This window comes from Pagrus major, chromosome 21, assembly GCF_040436345.1.
Source record: "Pagrus major chromosome 21, Pma_NU_1.0".
Classification (NCBI taxonomy): Eukaryota; Metazoa; Chordata; class Actinopteri; order Spariformes; family Sparidae; genus Pagrus; species Pagrus major.
The window spans coordinates 10,666,697-10,683,503 of record NC_133235.1 but is presented as its reverse complement, the minus strand read 5'-3'; the positions used below and the strand labels follow the sequence as shown (position 1 = coordinate 10,683,503).

The 16,807-nt window shown below is 40.8% G+C and overlaps 3 protein-coding genes across 6 annotated transcripts; 1 reads left to right on the top strand and 2 right to left on the bottom strand.

Annotated features, from left to right (window-relative positions):
• Positions 1–838: 838 nt before the first annotated feature.
• Positions 839–3,264, bottom strand: czib (CXXC motif containing zinc binding protein). Its single transcript, XM_073491308.1, has 8 exons — positions 3,235–3,264; positions 3,054–3,137; positions 2,732–2,788; positions 2,548–2,629; positions 2,420–2,451; positions 1,953–2,030; positions 1,339–1,404; positions 839–1,147 (listed from the first exon to the last, which is right to left on the bottom strand). The coding sequence occupies exons 1-8, from the start codon at positions 3,238–3,240 to the stop codon at positions 1,070–1,072; spliced, it is 483 nt and encodes a 160-aa protein (XP_073347409.1). The 5' UTR covers positions 3,241–3,264; the 3' UTR covers positions 839–1,069.
• A 768-nt stretch (positions 3,265–4,032) lies between these two features.
• Positions 4,033–10,026, bottom strand: uck2b (uridine-cytidine kinase 2b). Its single transcript, XM_073491540.1, has 7 exons — positions 9,880–10,026; positions 7,574–7,733; positions 6,853–6,949; positions 6,556–6,698; positions 6,167–6,264; positions 5,834–5,882; positions 4,033–5,505 (listed from the first exon to the last, which is right to left on the bottom strand). Exons 1-7 carry the CDS (start codon positions 9,982–9,984, stop codon positions 5,369–5,371), a joined length of 789 nt encoding a protein of 262 aa, XP_073347641.1. The 5' UTR covers positions 9,985–10,026; the 3' UTR covers positions 4,033–5,368.
• aldh9a1b (aldehyde dehydrogenase 9 family, member A1b) lies at positions 8,813–16,800 on the top strand. 4 transcript variants are annotated; one of them, XM_073491538.1, is made up of 12 exons: positions 8,813–8,835; positions 10,567–10,782; positions 11,531–11,676; positions 12,481–12,610; positions 12,928–13,062; positions 14,221–14,417; positions 14,586–14,726; positions 14,802–14,990; positions 15,097–15,184; positions 15,356–15,497; positions 15,693–15,805; positions 16,059–16,800. In XM_073491538.1, exons 2-12 carry the CDS (start codon positions 10,605–10,607, stop codon positions 16,151–16,153), a joined length of 1,554 nt encoding a protein of 517 aa, XP_073347639.1. In that variant the 5' UTR covers positions 8,813–8,835; positions 10,567–10,604; the 3' UTR covers positions 16,154–16,800. The 4 variants fall into 4 exon arrangements, with proteins under 4 accessions (XP_073347639.1, XP_073347637.1, XP_073347635.1 ...); XM_073491536.1 differs by lacking the exon at positions 8,813–8,835 and adding an exon at positions 10,271–10,364; XM_073491534.1 differs by lacking the exon at positions 8,813–8,835 and adding an exon at positions 10,318–10,425.
• Positions 16,801–16,807: the final 7 nt, after the last annotated feature.

The following is a 16,807-nucleotide window of genomic DNA, read 5'->3' as shown; positions in this document are numbered from 1 at the left end:
AAGATCGTGTATATCCGAGCTGATGCCTCACTCTGAGGCGAAAAACAGTACCTCTGTCAGTGATCATGTGAGCATGCTCGAGAGAATTCCCCTAAAGACAAACATTGTTCTCCTTGAAATCTCATCATATTTATGATATCAGACTTCCGTTGTCACCAGATTTTTTAATTCACACCTTGTGTTAATTACTTTTGATTGTGATCCTTTAATTTTTCCACGTTGTTGTCCCAGAAGCAACAACTGAACCAGGGTGAGAACACTTCTCTCTCAAAGATTGTCTCCATTGATGACCTGCGTTATTTTGTCTTTTCACTAGAACTTGAACACATCATTTCACTACATGTGAGAGAAGTGTGAAGTAATGTGAGAAGTTATATAAATGTAAAGCATATAGCAATATTTTAGGCACTTGTCTGTCCTTGTTATTGTGTTTAATCAACTTTTTTAAAATTATAAATCTTATTGAGAATTTCACATAAATACACGTTTTCATTGCTCCAGTAAAGATTGTCAGACATGAGTAAAGCCTCTGGTCTTTGTCTGACACAATCCTTTCCCCATAACTGTACCTTGATAGCAATTTCCAGACAAATTAGGGTATGTTGAAATGCTGACAGAGTGAGCGCTTTCATTTCTTCTCCTTGTTCAGTCACCTGCAGTTGTTTCCAATCAGCTCATGTTGCTCTTCATTTAGTATTTGCTGAATGGTACATCTGTCCAGCATTATTGAAAAGATTGAAAAGTCTTTTCTGATGTTGGCTCACATATTTATTTTACTATGACTATATGCCAACTGACTATTGAAAGAGGCAGATAAATGTGCAAAGAAAAAGCTCAATTAGAATGTTCACTTTTCAATTTTATTGAGGCAGTGAAAAAAAAAAAAAAAAAAACCTTATCGAGTTGACCCACAACTTGTATGGGGAACCTGTCCTGTTTATCTGTTAATGTTCATCTTCCACCAGACCATGCCACCTCAGCATCTGAAGCATCCTCTGATGCCAGGAAAAAAGGCCTGTTAGGCCGCAGTGTTCATTTGCCCCACTCTGAGACTGATCACATGATGACATCAGCACTTTTTGAACTGGTGTGTGACCTCATATATTCCCACCGACTCGTTGACTTTCTCGTCGTAGTCTGTCCAGTCCTGAAATTTATAAAACGAGGGTTTGTCAAGTTGCATGGATGAAAGTCATTTTCAGAAAACAGAATAAAAGACACAAATGAATGAAATCCAACAGTGCAGTTTCAAAGATTGACTTTGTTTCAAGACAAATATTCTCCAAAAAGTGTAGACACTGTTGTACATGAGGGACAAGTTGTTCCCACTGTGTTTACTTTTTCTTGTAGGTTGACATCATTAAACGGTGCTCCAGACTCTGCTCCCTGTGCAGCGAAGCCAGCCTGGGTTTAAAAAAAACAAAAAACAGAGGAAATAGAGAACAGTCACAAGATATTATAACAATAATATTATCACATCATTCATGGATTTTGTGAACTCTCTGACTCAAGAGCAATATACTTTATTATTACTTATTATTAAGTATGTTGACTTAGTAGGGAGTACAGGTGCGTCTAATAACTTTAATTGTTTTCATTCAATTTAGGTTTGCCAGTTAGCTGTTCCAGTGTGGTTGGGCAATCGTGATTGATCCAAAATGCATTGACTTTTCAGGCAAATCTTGCAGATTGCTGTATTTAATGTCCTCGTGCTTCTGTTTTTAAACTTTACATAACTTCATGGACTAGCAGATCCACAATACTATTTGGAAGCTTTTGATTCAGGTTCCTTGTGCTCACTGATGCACGGTCATGGACATTTGAATGGAATAGAGCCATTGTTAATGTTATTAGTAACACCTGTGCCTTTCCTACAAATCAAAGTGTGTGCTGTGAGAAAGGCTCATGCTGCATGCACTGTAAAAGTCATTTCTGTTCTCAAAGATTCTCACTTGTGGTTGGAAGTCAACGGGCTCCAGACCTCGACACTCAAACTGCACCATTGTCTTGAAGCGTTCGCTGTCATCGGCCTTCAGCCCCACAAACAAACACCCAGATTAGAGAGAGGGAAACACACTGTTAATAGACAGAAAATGCAGCTGCGCTGTCATAACGTTGTTCTATGTTAGAGTTTTGATCAATCAAATCCAATTTTGGTATCGGTTGCCGATACTAGTAATACATTATTTAGATATGGGATTGATGTCACAGATTCACGTGTTAACGTAGATTTCATAATCTGGTGTTTTTATGAATTATAAATATGTAATAATGCAATTTTAAGCCCATATTCAAAATGTTGAAGCACAAATTAATTGAATAACAAATGATTGTCTCCCAGAACTCTCCTATGTGGGCTGATAGAGTGCATTAAAACAGATCGGCGACGTCTAAGTGAAGGTACAGGATGTCTGCTTACATTATAAGGTGTGATTGTGTCTCCCAGGATATCTGGAAGATAAAACATTTACATGTTATACTTCCACCTGAGTTTTCACCTTTAGAAAAATGAAGACAAAATGAGTTAAATGGCATGTTAGCTCTTACCGATTGAATTTTCCCTGGCACAAAGTTTACATTTCTGCACCATGCTGGCACTGCCTCTTCCTCCTTTTAGTGGCACACTCTCCTGTGGAATCATTACAGATACACATGGTGGATGTAGTGTGTGTGACAATGTGTGTAAATAGGTTTGCCCAACGGTATCAACAGAGATTATTTATGTCCTTACCACTAAGGTTATATACTGCCATTTATCTGGGATCTCTCCACAGTTTCCACACTTCAGCTAAATGAAGGGAGAAAGATATGAGTTTTTTGTGCTAAACTTGTGGATCAGAGCATCAGTCTGTAGGGTGGTAAACAACACATACAGTACTCTACATGTACATGTGTTTCTTCATTTAGCTAATTGTCAAGTAGGGGGTAACATGACAACATTTTCTTCTGACAACGAGCACGATTAGCTTTATTATGACCATAATGAACCACGAAGAGGAAAATGAGATGATGTATAGAAGTGAGCTAGCATGCTAGCTTGACGGCCATCCTACCTTCAGAAACCAGCGGAAGTCGTCGCCCAATGGTCTCACATTGGTGACGTTCTCCAGAGTGGCTTTAAACTGGAGCCCAAATTTCTGTCATGCATACAACAAAAGGAGAGGTTAAAAAGCACCAGCGACGAGCAAAACTGCTTCAGTGTTTACATCAGAAACGTGCTGCGGCGACACGTACCACCATCTTGACGCTTGCCCACTGACAGCTTTTGTGCTGCCTTCAGGCACTCCTCGTACATGTTGGCGTCTAGTTCATAAAGGGATTATTATGGGGAAATGTGCGTCCTGTTTGCATTACACGTTAATAAAATGGTGACCTCACACAGCATGTATCGTCATACTGTCACAATCAAACGTAGCGTGGCGGCTATTTTTAGTTTTGTTATTTTTGTTATTTTTTGTAATCAGGTTAATTACGTTCATGACAAGTGTTCACATGTCCGTCAGCATTTTAATGGAGCGTGTCTACAGTGGACAATTGCACCCTCTAGTGGACACAATGAAAACAACATGAATGACCTACTTATTGTTGACCAACGTTAACATTGATTCACTGTGAGAAGCGGTCCCATGACGTGTATGTGAATTAGGGCTCCAACTAACCATATTTTTAATTATCAATTAATCTTGAAAAAATCGATTTAAAAAAATGTGGAAAATGCTTGGCACTATATACCGGAGTCCAATGTGATGTCTTCAAATGCTTCTTTTGTCCAAAACCCCTCAGTTATTATCATAAATGACAAATGGAAGCAGTAAAACCTCACATTTAAGAAGCTGAAGCCAGCAAATGTTTGACAGTTTTCTTGTAGAATAAAAAAAATAAATAAATAAAATAAAACCTGAAATGATTATCAAAATCGTTGGCAATTATTTTGGTTTTGATCGATTAATCATGCAGCTCTAATGTAAAACTCACTCATGTGTATCATTAACTGACATTGTCTAAATAATCATACTCTTCAGACAAGGACACTGAGCTTTATCATTTTATTGACCATTAAGCAATTGACGTCATTCAGTTAGAAATCATCCAATATCCAAAACCACTCCCACATCCATACGGTACAAATCTCATGGTACAAATCATTCAATCAATTGCACTATACACAACAAATACAGCACATGGAATACAAAATTGATTCAACATTTTTTTTTTTATTATAACCTAGAGTTTGAATGGAAACTGGTTTCTAATGTGGATACTTACTGTACACGTTAACCTGAGGCAACTTTGCAGAGGCATTGTGGTGGGTCTTGATGGTTAATAGCCACACACCTGGGAAAGCAGATATTGCTGTGGCATTGAACACGCTTTTTGACATTTCAAGTCAAAATTATCAACCTGAGTATATACTTCATACGTTTATCTTGTTTAAAATGGCTGACTGTCATGTGAATGCAAGCAAAACCATCTAAATTAGGGTAGATAGGTAGATTATATATCCAAATTTGATTAAGCTTTTGATTTGTTAATTCCCGCTTAACAGGAATACTTGTATATATTTTGACTGACAGAGGGTACAAGCATTCCATAAATGTAACATTACCCACAACACTAAACTGAGTTAATACAGTAAGCAGTTGAACCATCCAGCCTTTGGCTTCATTGGTCTGGTCGTCACATTATTCTGTGTGCGACAATCAGTACTAAAAAATCGTGTAGTGCGTTACTGCTGCGGTAGACATACAGAATGAATGTGGTGGACACTTTGTGTAGTAAACAGACCTCAAGTGTAACACTTTACACTACATAATACAACAGGGGAATTTAAAAACACTGGAAAAAAAGGGCAACACCTCCAAGATTGTCAGAACAAATACAGAGTGCAATCCTGGTTTCTTCAACTCGCCTTCTAATCCACATCCTCCGCGTTTGGAACCCACCCCAAACATTTATCAAACCCCCTGGCCATTATGGGTTCAAGTTTTATCAGACATTAAAAAAAAAAAGTAAAAGGATTCCCCTCTTTTATTCATTAGCGGCATGAATTTCCATGGAGCAGCAGGGGACACAAAAAACAAAATGCAATCTGGGAGGAAAATGCATGGGGTCAATGTTAACCCATGGTCTCATCACAAGAATAACAAGAGTTTTTCTTTTACTCTCCTGACAAAAATCTAAATCTCAAGTTCAACAATTACAATGAAAGTAACTAATAACAAGAGTAGTCAGAATAATAATAATAATAAAAGGCATTTCAATTCTTTTTGCATCTCTTTTCTCTCTTAAATACAGGGATGCCAACAGGCATTATTTACAGTGCACCCCCCACACCCCTCTCCGCCCTGTGAAGAGAGGTGTGATGAGGTCAATGAGGCCGGCTGCTGGACTCTGAGGTCCGCCGCTGACGTGGAGTGCTGTGGCCGTTAATGCAGCCGTTGTGACGCTTGCTTAGGCCGCCATTCAGAATGTCTTGGATGTGCTGTACTATCAAGTTGATGGCCACTGGAAGAAACGAGAGAAAGACGGTAACACAGTGTTCAAAACCAACATCGATTTTGCATTTTACCTCCAATAACAGACCCAAAAGGATGCCTTTTAAAAATTGTATGAAAACAGAATCATGCTCTTTTTCCTCGTCAAAAAGACGAACACTAAAACAGAGTGTTCAGACACAGGGTTAATAGAGGTGCTACAGCAATGGACAAAAAGAGACAATGTGTTTTGAACCATTAAAGCATGTAAAGCTTTTCTGGTAGATACCCAAAATAAGAATATGAACTTGAAAATTGGCATAATATAGAACCTTTAGCTTTTTTATGATTGTCCTTACCCAGGTTATCTGCTCCTCGTGGAATAATCACATCTGCATACTTCTTTGTCTAGTAGGAATAAAGATAATGTTAATGCTCAAGCTACAATACTTTTCCTATAATTAGATGTGTATTGATAATATATAGATCAATAGTTTAATAAATAAAAAGAAAAAAACCCAAAGATTTCAGTACTGTTAAAATCCAATTATTCAGGAATTGTAGCCAAGATATGAACAGAGTGGGACATTTCCCAGTTAAAAACAAAACTCAGCAGTGTCGCCCAGTGGACAAACAATGTAATGACAACAGTTTCTTGATTACGTCAAATGTGTCAAAGGAAAGTCACTTACTGGTAAACAGAATTCCTCAAAGGCCGGTTTCACAAAAGTGATGTACTGGGTCAGCACCTGCTCCAGCTCTCTACCACGGTCGCTGATGTCTCTTAGAACTGAAAGCAAACAAGACAGACAATATCAAATATGGGCCATTAACATAATATTAAAAAAATATATCTAAACTCACGAGTATTCTGCAATTCATTCACTCCAGAATTGATCCATTCACTGCTGCAACAAATCCAGTTTTTTTTTTTTTTGCAGTACTGTACTGAGACTACTTTGGTTTAACAACTAGTCACATACTGAAGTTAGGTGGTGAAATGCTCTACAATTGTTACACCTATTGTGGTTGTCTGATGCTACTGACTGACTGACTGATCCATCCAACGCTTTCTACACACCTCGGCGTGAGAGCCGTGTGTCTGGATCTGTGTCAACGAACAGCTTCATCTGGAACAGGTCTCTGATTTCCTGCGAGTAGAACATGAGGATGCCCTCAAACAGGACCACATCGGCCGGATACACCGTGACAAACTCCTCTTTCCTGGAACAACACAAACAGACGAGTTTCCTCCTCTCAGCAAGCATATTTAGACACAGTGTGTGATTATACAATCAAGTTATAAATCAAATAAGAGGTTGTCATTGTAGATCAAATGTCTATTTTGCAGGAACACACAGCAGAAGGATGTGCACACCTGGAATGAGTGACAAAGTCATAAACTGGAATCTGGACCGTCTTTCCCTGCAGAATCTGTCGCAGCGTTTGCATGATGAGCTCATTGTCAAAGGCATCTGAAAACAAGAAAAGGCAAATGCTCAGTTGCAATCTTTAGGAGATGTCATGTCATTTAACCCTAGTTACACTAGCTTGGGGTTTGGCCATGGACACGTGGGACCCTACACTGCACGTTTGGTAAGATTGAATCCCTTTCGTGGAACAGGTGTTAGGTTCAGTCTCTGAGCCTTAGAGCAGCTGCCTCTGAGAAAGGCCTGCTGACGGTGGGGATTTTAAATCAGCCGAGAAAGGAAGCAGGAGCAAGAAGGGGGGGCAAAGTCTGGCTCCAAAAATGGAGTCAATGCTTCTGCCAAAAACACACTGGAAAAATTATCAACATGGCAGCAAAGCATGCAGCTGAGTACATGCATGCGTTATATATTTTTATATTAACTTGGCAATTTACTTGTTTGAGTTTGCTAGTTGTCGTCACCTAAGCCTCAATATTCAATCTGTGTAGCGCTAAAGCAGCATCAGCTCTGACTAATTCCAAGTGTCAGCTCGGATTGTGTGAAAAGGACTTTTAAGGCAACTGATATCAGTCATAAGGGTAACATGCATGTGGCTGCTGCAAGTCAAATAAGGTGTAGCTCCGCACATAGTACATGAGCTGTACCACCAACTACTCAGTGTCTGCATACCTGGATGATCAAAGTTGAACTGGCCCTTCTGTGCCTTTGCCTTCTGCTCTGGAGTTAGCACCTTGTAGAAGCTGTCCTGGCTGAGGATCGCCACCTGCCGCTGGTGGTGATCGATCTTGTTCTGGCCCAGCAGCTCCATGATTTTCTCACATACTGACGACTGCGGAAACAGATGAGAATGCAGGACTGCGTCACTTGATGGGAAATGTGATGTTTGAGCTTAAACAGTCTATATAAATAGAGACAGAAATGGTGTTAGTTGTGCAAAGTACCACTGTTTCTGAAGGTTCACTTCAACTTAATGAGTGAAATGTTCCATCCTTCCACATGGAACAGAATTAATGGTGTCAACATCCTGTCAAACCTACAGTTGTATTTGTATCAGGAAATGAGGTGGGGTGGGTAATTTCCCCACACTGTATGAGTCAGCTAACCCTGCCATAGGTGAACTGCGTGGTGGCCCAACACATTTGTCCCCACTGACCTTCCAAACTAAATGAATCTCATACCCCAATGCTGACTGGGCATTCTCCAGCTACCCGAGGCTCTGTCGCCTTTGTGTGCATATAACTGCACTGCAATGAATTTGGACGCCCCCACTCAGGAGCTGGGAAGTTGCGCCAATGCACTCGAATGCAACAATTCCGGACAAAGGGGCCTGACCTTTGAACCCATCAAAGATCCACTGACATTAAAGAGACAATTTACTGCATCATCTGATTCAGTCTTTTGACCAATAATCTATTGTTTTGGTTATTCAGCCGCTTCATTTTTTTAGTCAGACAAAGCAAAACATTTGAGCCATTTCGTACTCTTGCCACTTGCTGAGCATTTGACATTCATCTAGTTATTCTGCAAAATTAGTCCATGATTGAAAATTACCATTGATGGGTTAATGGGTGCTGAAGTTTATTAACATCCTTCTCTTCATTACTAAAAAAAAAGCATATCTATAAATTTTAATTAAGCATTAGCAGTGGAGCCAATGAAAATGCAACACAATCTGCCGCATTAATCGCTGCTGCGTTCAAATGAGTCTGAAATGACTCGGTCCAATCCATGAGCAGCCTGCTTACTAATTAAAACTCGTGTAGTCTGGCGTCAGACACTTCCTGCGGTCCCCTTGTGAGGACTTCTCCGGAAGCAAAACACTTGCTCCGTGCCAGTGTGTGGATATCTGGGACAAACTGTGACGAACAAAGTGAAGACGTGCGATTTGTAATGCAACTACACCGCACAGGAAACAGTCACCACAAGGCGAGGTACCGACGCTTAAAAAACATAATGCGATATACCGAAGCTAAAAAATACATAATGGCATTGGCGGGGAGCTTTTTCGCTCAACTCGCGGATCCGGATTAACCGATGTGCGATTTCTGGCACCACCCGCAAAATACAGTCCGCTCATAACAAAGAAATCCAATGGCGTCTTTAAAAAATAACGACGTGTCTTTCACATGGACGTGGAGGTCAGCGCTACCCACGCAGCCGCAGGAGTTAAACAAATCAGGGAGGCTGCATTTACTAGCTCGGTTAAAGTTTAAGATGATCTCGGTTAGTGTTACAGTTCACTAATCCGCCTGGTCAAAATATGATTGACTTTATTTCACTACACAGTATCCGTGTGGAACAAAGGGACGTGGGCGCGATGGCTTTCTGAGAAACCTTCCTCTGCCGTTTCCCGCTGGCGCCCGTTATGTCTGTTATCATTCGTCATGTTAGACCAACATCCAGGTTAACGTTACCCAACGTCTGCTGTTGCCCCAGATAACCCCATCTGGACAAACATCTTAACGCTACACAGCAGTTCATTAGTCTTATTAATACACCGTTTCAATGTTAGAAATATATTATGTTCAGGAAATCGAAAAGTAGTTCACATTGTTTACAAACAGAGGAGTTAAGTGAAGCTAACACCAGCCAGCTATTGTCTAGCGCACCCGGCACTGCTAGCATGTGATGGAATTTAGCTAGGCGGCTAAGCAAGCTAGCGCCACTGATCTCCACGTACTCTGAAGAAGTCAGTGGGTCCTGCTAGCGACCGCTATCCTATACGAAAAGGGGGAAATGTAAGTTAACACACAATAAGCCCAAAACAGGCGACTGACACGCATGCTAAGCTCAACCGGTGCTAGCGAAGAGCTGGGTGGCTGAACAGATGATAGAGCTGTCAATCAACGCTGCGTCGCAGAAGCCACGCGGTCACTGAGAACCCGGCTGCCGACTGACCCTATTTCGTGAATTAGGCCAAAATCTGACCATGACAGATCGCGAAACTTGTCGAATTAGGTAGCGAGGGTGCCAACCTTTCCGCTGGCGGTGCCCCCGGAGACACCGATGAGGAAGGGTTGTCGAATAATGTTGGTATTCTCGTCACGGTCCCTTAGGTGTGTTTCACTGTCCCCGGCCATTCTTGTAGTGTGCCGTCTGCTCTGCTGTGCTGGAAGATCATTGTGGCGAAGCTCCTCCCAGAACACCGACGTCACTGTTATACACTCGCATTTTTATTTACATTAATTTAATTTCATGTATTGTTCAACGTAGTGTCATCGTGACAGCTTGTATTTGATTAAATTTGTCATTTATAAATATTATCTTTTTTTTGTTTTTGACAGTGAAAATAACCAATCGGCTGATACGTTCAGGTGACCTCAGCAACGGTCGAACATTGTATGCTCCGCCTCCTCGTTGAGACTCAGCTACATAAATGTAACGTTAACCAAACATTACATGAACTCTTTTTAGATTTACAACCTAAAAAAAACTATAGAAAGTGTGAAGAATCCTGTACGTAAGTTTGCAAAGACTTAAATACACTTGTAAAACTCCACAAATGACAAGACGAGGAAAAAGTAGGTGGTGTTTTGAACACTTAGTGTAGCTAACTGGTTAGTTTACTGGAACCCCTTTAAGGTCTTCTAATGTTGGCGGCTTTGCTGCTATGAAGCGACAGCATTGCCTTGGATTTGACCTGTAGTATGTATGTCTTGCAGTTATCGGCTAAACTCCGAGCAACAGAGTAAATTTGAGTATGCTGCAGAGACTCGCTGCGTACCTGCGACGGCCCGCTGCTGCTCCTCTCGTGGCCTCAGTACGATGCGTGTCCTCGGGCTCAGTGGACATCACGGCCCCGCTGAACTTCTGGGCTGGGAAGAGACGGACCAGCCGAGAGAAACGCGACACGGAAAGTGTTTACGAGCCTGCAACGGGTAAGACACACATTTCTTTGATATTATAAAAAGCTGTCTGTCTTTTATACATTATTGACACTCGTGTTTCCCAACTGGACTTTGGTCACTGTGTTAAGGTGTCTGTCTGGTGGTTTCAGGCTTGGGAGGAACATTATCAGGCATTTGGGGTTATGACTTCCTACTTTCTACATAACACATGTCCTACATTTGACATTTACTTACCCAGGACAGTCAACTTTGCACACATGCTGTTTTTTCAGACACACGCCTGTACATGCTGACCCATATATAGTGTGTCAATTAAGTCACACTGGCCTCTTCCCTTGTGCAACCACTTTCATGTCCCCTGAGCAGCTTCAGTTGAGCAGAACCAAGTCAAACGACCATGACCTGACTATCATAGCATTCCTTGGCAGCCTGCACAGTGTATGGCTTTAAGTCATATTGATTTTAAGAAACACAACATTTAAACACAGACATATTAATTCCATTTGAGCTAGCACACAACTTGCGTACAGTCAATTCTTCAGGCACAATGATGCTTCTTATCTTATGACTAATGACATTATCAAAGAAACCTTCAACACCACAGTGTAAATGCCACCTTGAATTAAGTGTGCTGCGGCCAGATGTATATTTAACTAGTACTAAGTAAACAAAAAGCAAAGTTAGACATCCTTGCCAAATAGAAATTGTGTCACTGTTTGTTTTCTGTATTTAAGCTGTGTATTTATCTGTTGTAACCACCGTATATTTTACTTTTCAGGGCGAGTCCTGTGTCATTTGGAGCCATGTGGGGCTGTGGAGGTCAATCAGGCTGTGGAGGCTGCAAAGTCGGCCTTTGGCCATTGGAGCAAAATGTCTGGGATGGAGAGGGCGAGGATCATGATAGAAGCTGCTCATATCATTGAGGTGTCTTTTTGTGTTTTGTCATGTTTTTTTTTTGTTTGTTTGCAGGTATCTCTTTACCAGAATCTTTTCCCTCGTGATTACCATACATTTTATCAAAAACCTCAAAAGGGGATAATAGCTTCTACCTAAAATCATTTTACTGACAGTTCACCCCTATATCAAAAATATACATTTCTCCTCTTAAGTCTCATTAATGGTCAACGTTAGATGGGTAAACAGATGCGGACAGAACCCTTTAACCATAATCTGCATTCATTTCATCCATATTTGTGCACGTTTTCTTAAAGCTTGTGGATGCAGGTAAAATGGAGCAGTACCAATGGAAATTATGGGGAGCAGTGTGGCCAATCATCCAAGTGAGATGACCATAGGACACGACAAAATTTGAACTGACATATTGCTTAACATCCATGCCATTGTAAAAGACGCATGGAAGTACTCTATGTTGGTATTTACTTTTATATTGGCATATCCTTTACCTGTTAGTGCTATTAATCCATCTAAATTGTCTTTGAGTAAGTGTTCGAGTTTTGGAGATATCTGCCATAGAGATGTCAGACTTCTCTGAAATGTAGTGGAACCACATGGCATTCAGCTTGAAAAATACATTTCAAAAACTCTACAGCAGTGTCTTTTTCCAGAGATCATGACCTGGTTATTCAAGAAAGTCTGCAGACCTTGTTGTGTTCTTTCTACTGAATTCCACCAGCCAACCATATCACAGCACAGAAGGAAGCCTGCAGCATGTTGTGTAACAATCATATGAACAAAATGTATTACACTTACCCTGGCTTTCATCCACAGAGCAGGAGAGAGGAGATAGCCGAAATGGAAGTGGTTAACAATGGGAAGTCCATCACAGAGGCCCGTCTGGATGTGGACTCTGCCAGACTGTGTATAGAGTACTATGCAGGGTTGGCCAGCACTCTGGCAGGTTGGTACGATGCAGCTCTCACTCATTAGTTACAAGAGGTGCCATGATGATATTCCATATTTCTAATGTCAGGTACCAGTGACCCAGTATTTACAATTCTAAAGCCTTCTATATCGATGTTGGAAGGTATAGACAAAAAAATGGTAGTGGCCGGTAGAAATGTTCAGTGACCTGCTACAGTGGCAATCAGACCTCGATTTCCCTCATATGTGTTGGTAAAAGAAAAGACTTTAGGCAAACATGATGACATACATTATTCAGATTTACTTTTAAACCTTTATTTACCTTGTTTATACTTCTGCCTTTCCTTTGTCAAGGCCAGCATGTCCAGCTGCCTGGAGGGTCCTTTGCCTACACCCGCAGGGAGCCTCTGGGAGTCTGTGTCGGCATCGGTGCTTGGAATTATCCTTTTCAGATAGCGGCCTGGAAATCAGCTCCAGCCTTGGCCTGTGGTATGGAATATCTCTAAAGTTGTTAAGACACAAGTTATTACCTTTTATTACACCTGAATTATTTTCTCTTTTAAGGTAGGTTATTCTTTTGGCTTGTTTACTTGTTATCTAGCTGAATATCTCAAAAACTGCCTTAAATAATTCTGTGACATTTGTTGAGAAGTTAGTCAGTGGGCCAAGGAAATACATAGAGGTTTGTGAGAAATTAAATAGTTTTCCATTCAGTAATCAATGTACTGTAAAGACCATATCAGGATGTGAGAGGAGGAGGGGATAATCCTCCTTAGGTGTAAGGGTCATAAAGTCACGTGAAGGGCAATTCTCTCTGCCTGAGGTGTTTACAGGAAGGATGATAAGATGACATTTACATTTCAATAAAACAGCAAATGGTCACTGCCCTGGGAAAGATATGATCAAAACAAACACCAGGGGGTCATTGCTTTGGGAAGAAGTAATTCATGACTGTCGTAAAGTATGCAACCACTGTATTTAAGGCAGAAACATTTGGAAGACTGGAGGGAACACTTCAGGTCTTCTCTCCATGCTGCATGTATTAAAGAGATCTGATTCATCACGCTGAGTCTACAATTCTTCTGAGATTTAGCAACTCTCAACCTCACAAAGGAGAATTTCCACTACAGGTTTTAGGTTTGGCTTACCCCACAGTGCAACAATTTATAAAGCACTACAAATTGCAATCAGTCTTTCCCAAATTTGGTTCATGTGATATTGGATGATTCTGAAAATGTTTTCATTTTTCTTTCATTTTTGTGTGATTGGTTGTCAAGTTCTTGTAGGTTTGGCTTATTTGACAGACTGTCATAACTCTGAAACATATTGTGCAATTGAAGCTAAATTTAAACGACAGGTATACACAGTGTTAATGGCACTTCACCTATAGATGGCACTACAGCATCATAATGAATTTAAATGGTTTGTCTCAGTGGTCATGAGTCTGCATCTTCACACAAAGCCTCATATATGATGCTCTAACATTCATTATTTAGGTACTGTCCCAAAATCACAGCCAGTGTCTATGTCTATCACTTAGTAAAGAGGTATAGTTTATTTGCATAATTATAGTCTCTGAGTGGTTTTGAGTTAATTAAATGAGTCAAGTCTTACTTGTTTTTCTCTTGTGTCTGTCATCTAAAATAGGTAACTCTATGGTGTTCAAGCCATCACCAGTGACGCCCGTGACGGCGGTCCTGCTGGCAGAGCTGTACACCAAGGCTGGAGCTCCAGAGGGGCTGTTCAACGTGGTGCAGGGTGGCCAGGAGACCGGCAGCTTACTCTGCCACCACCCGGACGTCGCTAAGGTCTCCTTCACTGGGAGTGTGCCCACAGGCAAGAAGGTGGGAACTAAAAATTCTTAATACTGGGTCAAATTTTCTCGGTTTTCAGCTCAATCGTTAAACACTGTGGTACATACCTCTCAATTTAGGATTTGAAGAGTTAGTGGTAATGATGTCGAGGTGTGTCTTTTCCATTGATGGATATTCTTCCATGTGACTTTAACACAGATTATGGAGATGGCATCCAAGGGGGTGAAGCCTGTAACTCTGGAGCTCGGGGGAAAATCTCCTCTGCTCATCTTCCAGGACTGCGATGTGGAGAACGCTGTGAGGGGAGCTCTCATGGCAAACTTCCTCTCTCAAGGCCAGGTAGATGAGTGTTCTGCTTTTACAAATTGAGCTTGTGTTCGACTCATTTGATTGGATTGATTAAATGTGTCACAGGTCTGTAGCAACGCTACAAGGGTGTTTGTCCAGAGGGATATTCTGCCCGAGTTTGTGGAGGAGGTGGTGAGGAGGACCCAGGCGATTGAGATAGGAGACCCACTATTGGAGAGCACCCGAATGGGGGCATTGGTCAGCCGACCACACCTGGAAAAAGTCCTCTCCTTTGTTGATCAGGCAAAGAAAGAGGTAAAACTTGCTATAATTAATTATTTTGCTTTGCCAAATCAGTGTGAACAGGCTGTGTGTTTTAAGCTAAATTCAGAGCTTCATGTAAATTGTGTTTTTTTTCTAGGGAGCTACAGTGTTGTGTGGAGGTGAACCTTTTATCCCATCAGATCCTAAACTCAGAGGTGGATACTACATGACTCCATGTGTACTGGGTAAGACTTACATGCATTCCTCCATGAACACAGTGCATTCAGAAGACATATAACTTTATTTTTACTCTTTGTAGTGTTGCAGACTATTTCATTATTTTCCATAATCAAAAGGTGACTGTAAGGTTACTCCAGTGTTTCCACATTCTTGTCCTTTCTTTTTCTCTCATATAGGCAACTGCACAGATGAGATGACCTGTGTGAAGGAGGAGATCTTTGGTCCTGTCATGTCTGTGTTGTCTTTTGAATCAGAAGAGGAGGTACTACAGAGAGCCAATGACAGCACCCTGGGTCTGGCTGCAGGAGTTTTCACCAGGTAGGTTTGTGTTAAGGCATCTAGGGCCACTGCACAGGCTAATAAATGAGATTGTTAACTATGATTGTCTTAAACCTTTCTGAAAAATCTAGATTCAAGTTGAACGCAACAGATGATTGCAGAATTGTCCTTACACTTGGAAAAAAACACGAGTAAAGGAAGGATTTTTTTAAACATTTGGTTTCGTGTCTGTAGTGATGTGAGGCGAGCCCATCGTGTGGTTGAGCACCTCAAGGCTGGTTCCTGTTTCATCAACAACTATAACATCACTCCTGTGGAGGTGCCCTTTGGAGGCTTCAAAATGTCAGGTACAGTCTGGTTAATACACAGACCAGGAGCCAAACATCACTTGCCATGTTAAATGAATGATTCATGTCTGATTGCACTCAATATGTCAAAAAGAAACATTTTGAAATTGTACCCTCCTGCAGAGTCTATTACAGCACCATCACTAGACGACCATATGATAACTTTAGAGAGTGCTTCCTTATTTAAAAAAATTGCTTCAGTACTCTCCAGTCACAGAAGTGGAAGTAAACGTTTGATCTTTATATTCATCAGGTATAGGACGGGAGAATGGCCAGGTGACGATCGAATACTACTCCCAGCTGAAGACTGTGTTTGTGGAGATGGGAGATGTGGACAGCTTATTCTAAGACCCAAACATGAAGAGGATGATGGAGCTGTAACATTGATCCAGAGACTGAAACGGATGTTCTGGTCAAGAACACTTCCATCACTCAGGGAAAGAACATGAAATACTTAAAGTGCTTAAAGTGAAGGAACCTCAAGTCTGCCCTGAAAACGAGCCATGATTTTTCATTATTTTCTGAATGTGAGGTAAATGTAACACAGAGGCAATCTGAAACAAATGGCTGAGGGTCAAATCGAAGACTGTTATGATTTACTGAACCTTGATTGATTTCAGCCACCATAGCATCGATACAATATGATTTGCACTGTGTTTTCTTGCTTAATATATTAGTCATCCATGTACAGAATAACATTTTTACAGTGTTGTTTACAAGTCAAGCTTTATTTCCTCAACAATACATATCAGTATATTTTTATATACCTAATAATGAAGCACTTTGAACATTGTATTGATTTAATTAATTAGATTGTACACTTCATGTAGACTTTTTGAACAATATTGTCAAAATTCGAACTGTGACGGTATCATCCTGCCTTGTGGGGAGAGATGAGTATGTAGGGAACCTGTCTAACACATTTGCTTATAACATCAGTAGTAACCTAACATTCAACAGTGCTGAACATTGTAATAAAATGAAGAAGTAGTTCATGTTTGT

What these genes read in the sequence shown, in the direction of transcription:
- aldh9a1b (XM_073491538.1), top strand. Translation starts at nt 10,605, where the DNA reads ATGCTGCAGAGACTCGCTGCGTACCTGCGACGGCCCGCTGCTGCTCCT. An exon ending in GTGTGCCCACAGGCAAGAAG is followed by an intron (nt 14,418 to 14,585) that starts GTGGGAACTAAA and finishes ACTTTAACACAG; the next exon opens with ATTATGGAGATGGCATCCAA. An exon ending in ACTTCCTCTCTCAAGGCCAG is followed by an intron (nt 14,727 to 14,801) that starts GTAGATGAGTGT and finishes AATGTGTCACAG; the next exon opens with GTCTGTAGCAACGCTACAAG.
- czib (XM_073491308.1), bottom strand. An exon ending in GGCAGTATATAACCTTAGTG is followed by an intron (nt 2,630 to 2,731) that starts GTAAGGACATAA and finishes ATGATTCCACAG; the next exon opens with GAGAGTGTGCCACTAAAAGG. An exon ending in ATGTCAACCTACAAGAAAAA is followed by an intron (nt 1,148 to 1,338) that starts GTAAACACAGTG and finishes TATAAATTTCAG; the next exon opens with GACTGGACAGACTACGACGA.
- uck2b (XM_073491540.1), bottom strand. Translation starts at nt 9,984, where the DNA reads ATGGCCGGGGACAGTGAAACACACCTAAGGGACCGTGACGAGAATACC. An exon ending in GTTCAACTTTGATCATCCAG is followed by an intron (nt 6,950 to 7,573) that starts GTATGCAGACAC and finishes TCTTGTTTTCAG; the next exon opens with ATGCCTTTGACAATGAGCTC. An exon ending in GACTTTGTCACTCATTCCAG is followed by an intron (nt 6,699 to 6,852) that starts GTGTGCACATCC and finishes GTGTTGTTCCAG; the next exon opens with GAAAGAGGAGTTTGTCACGG.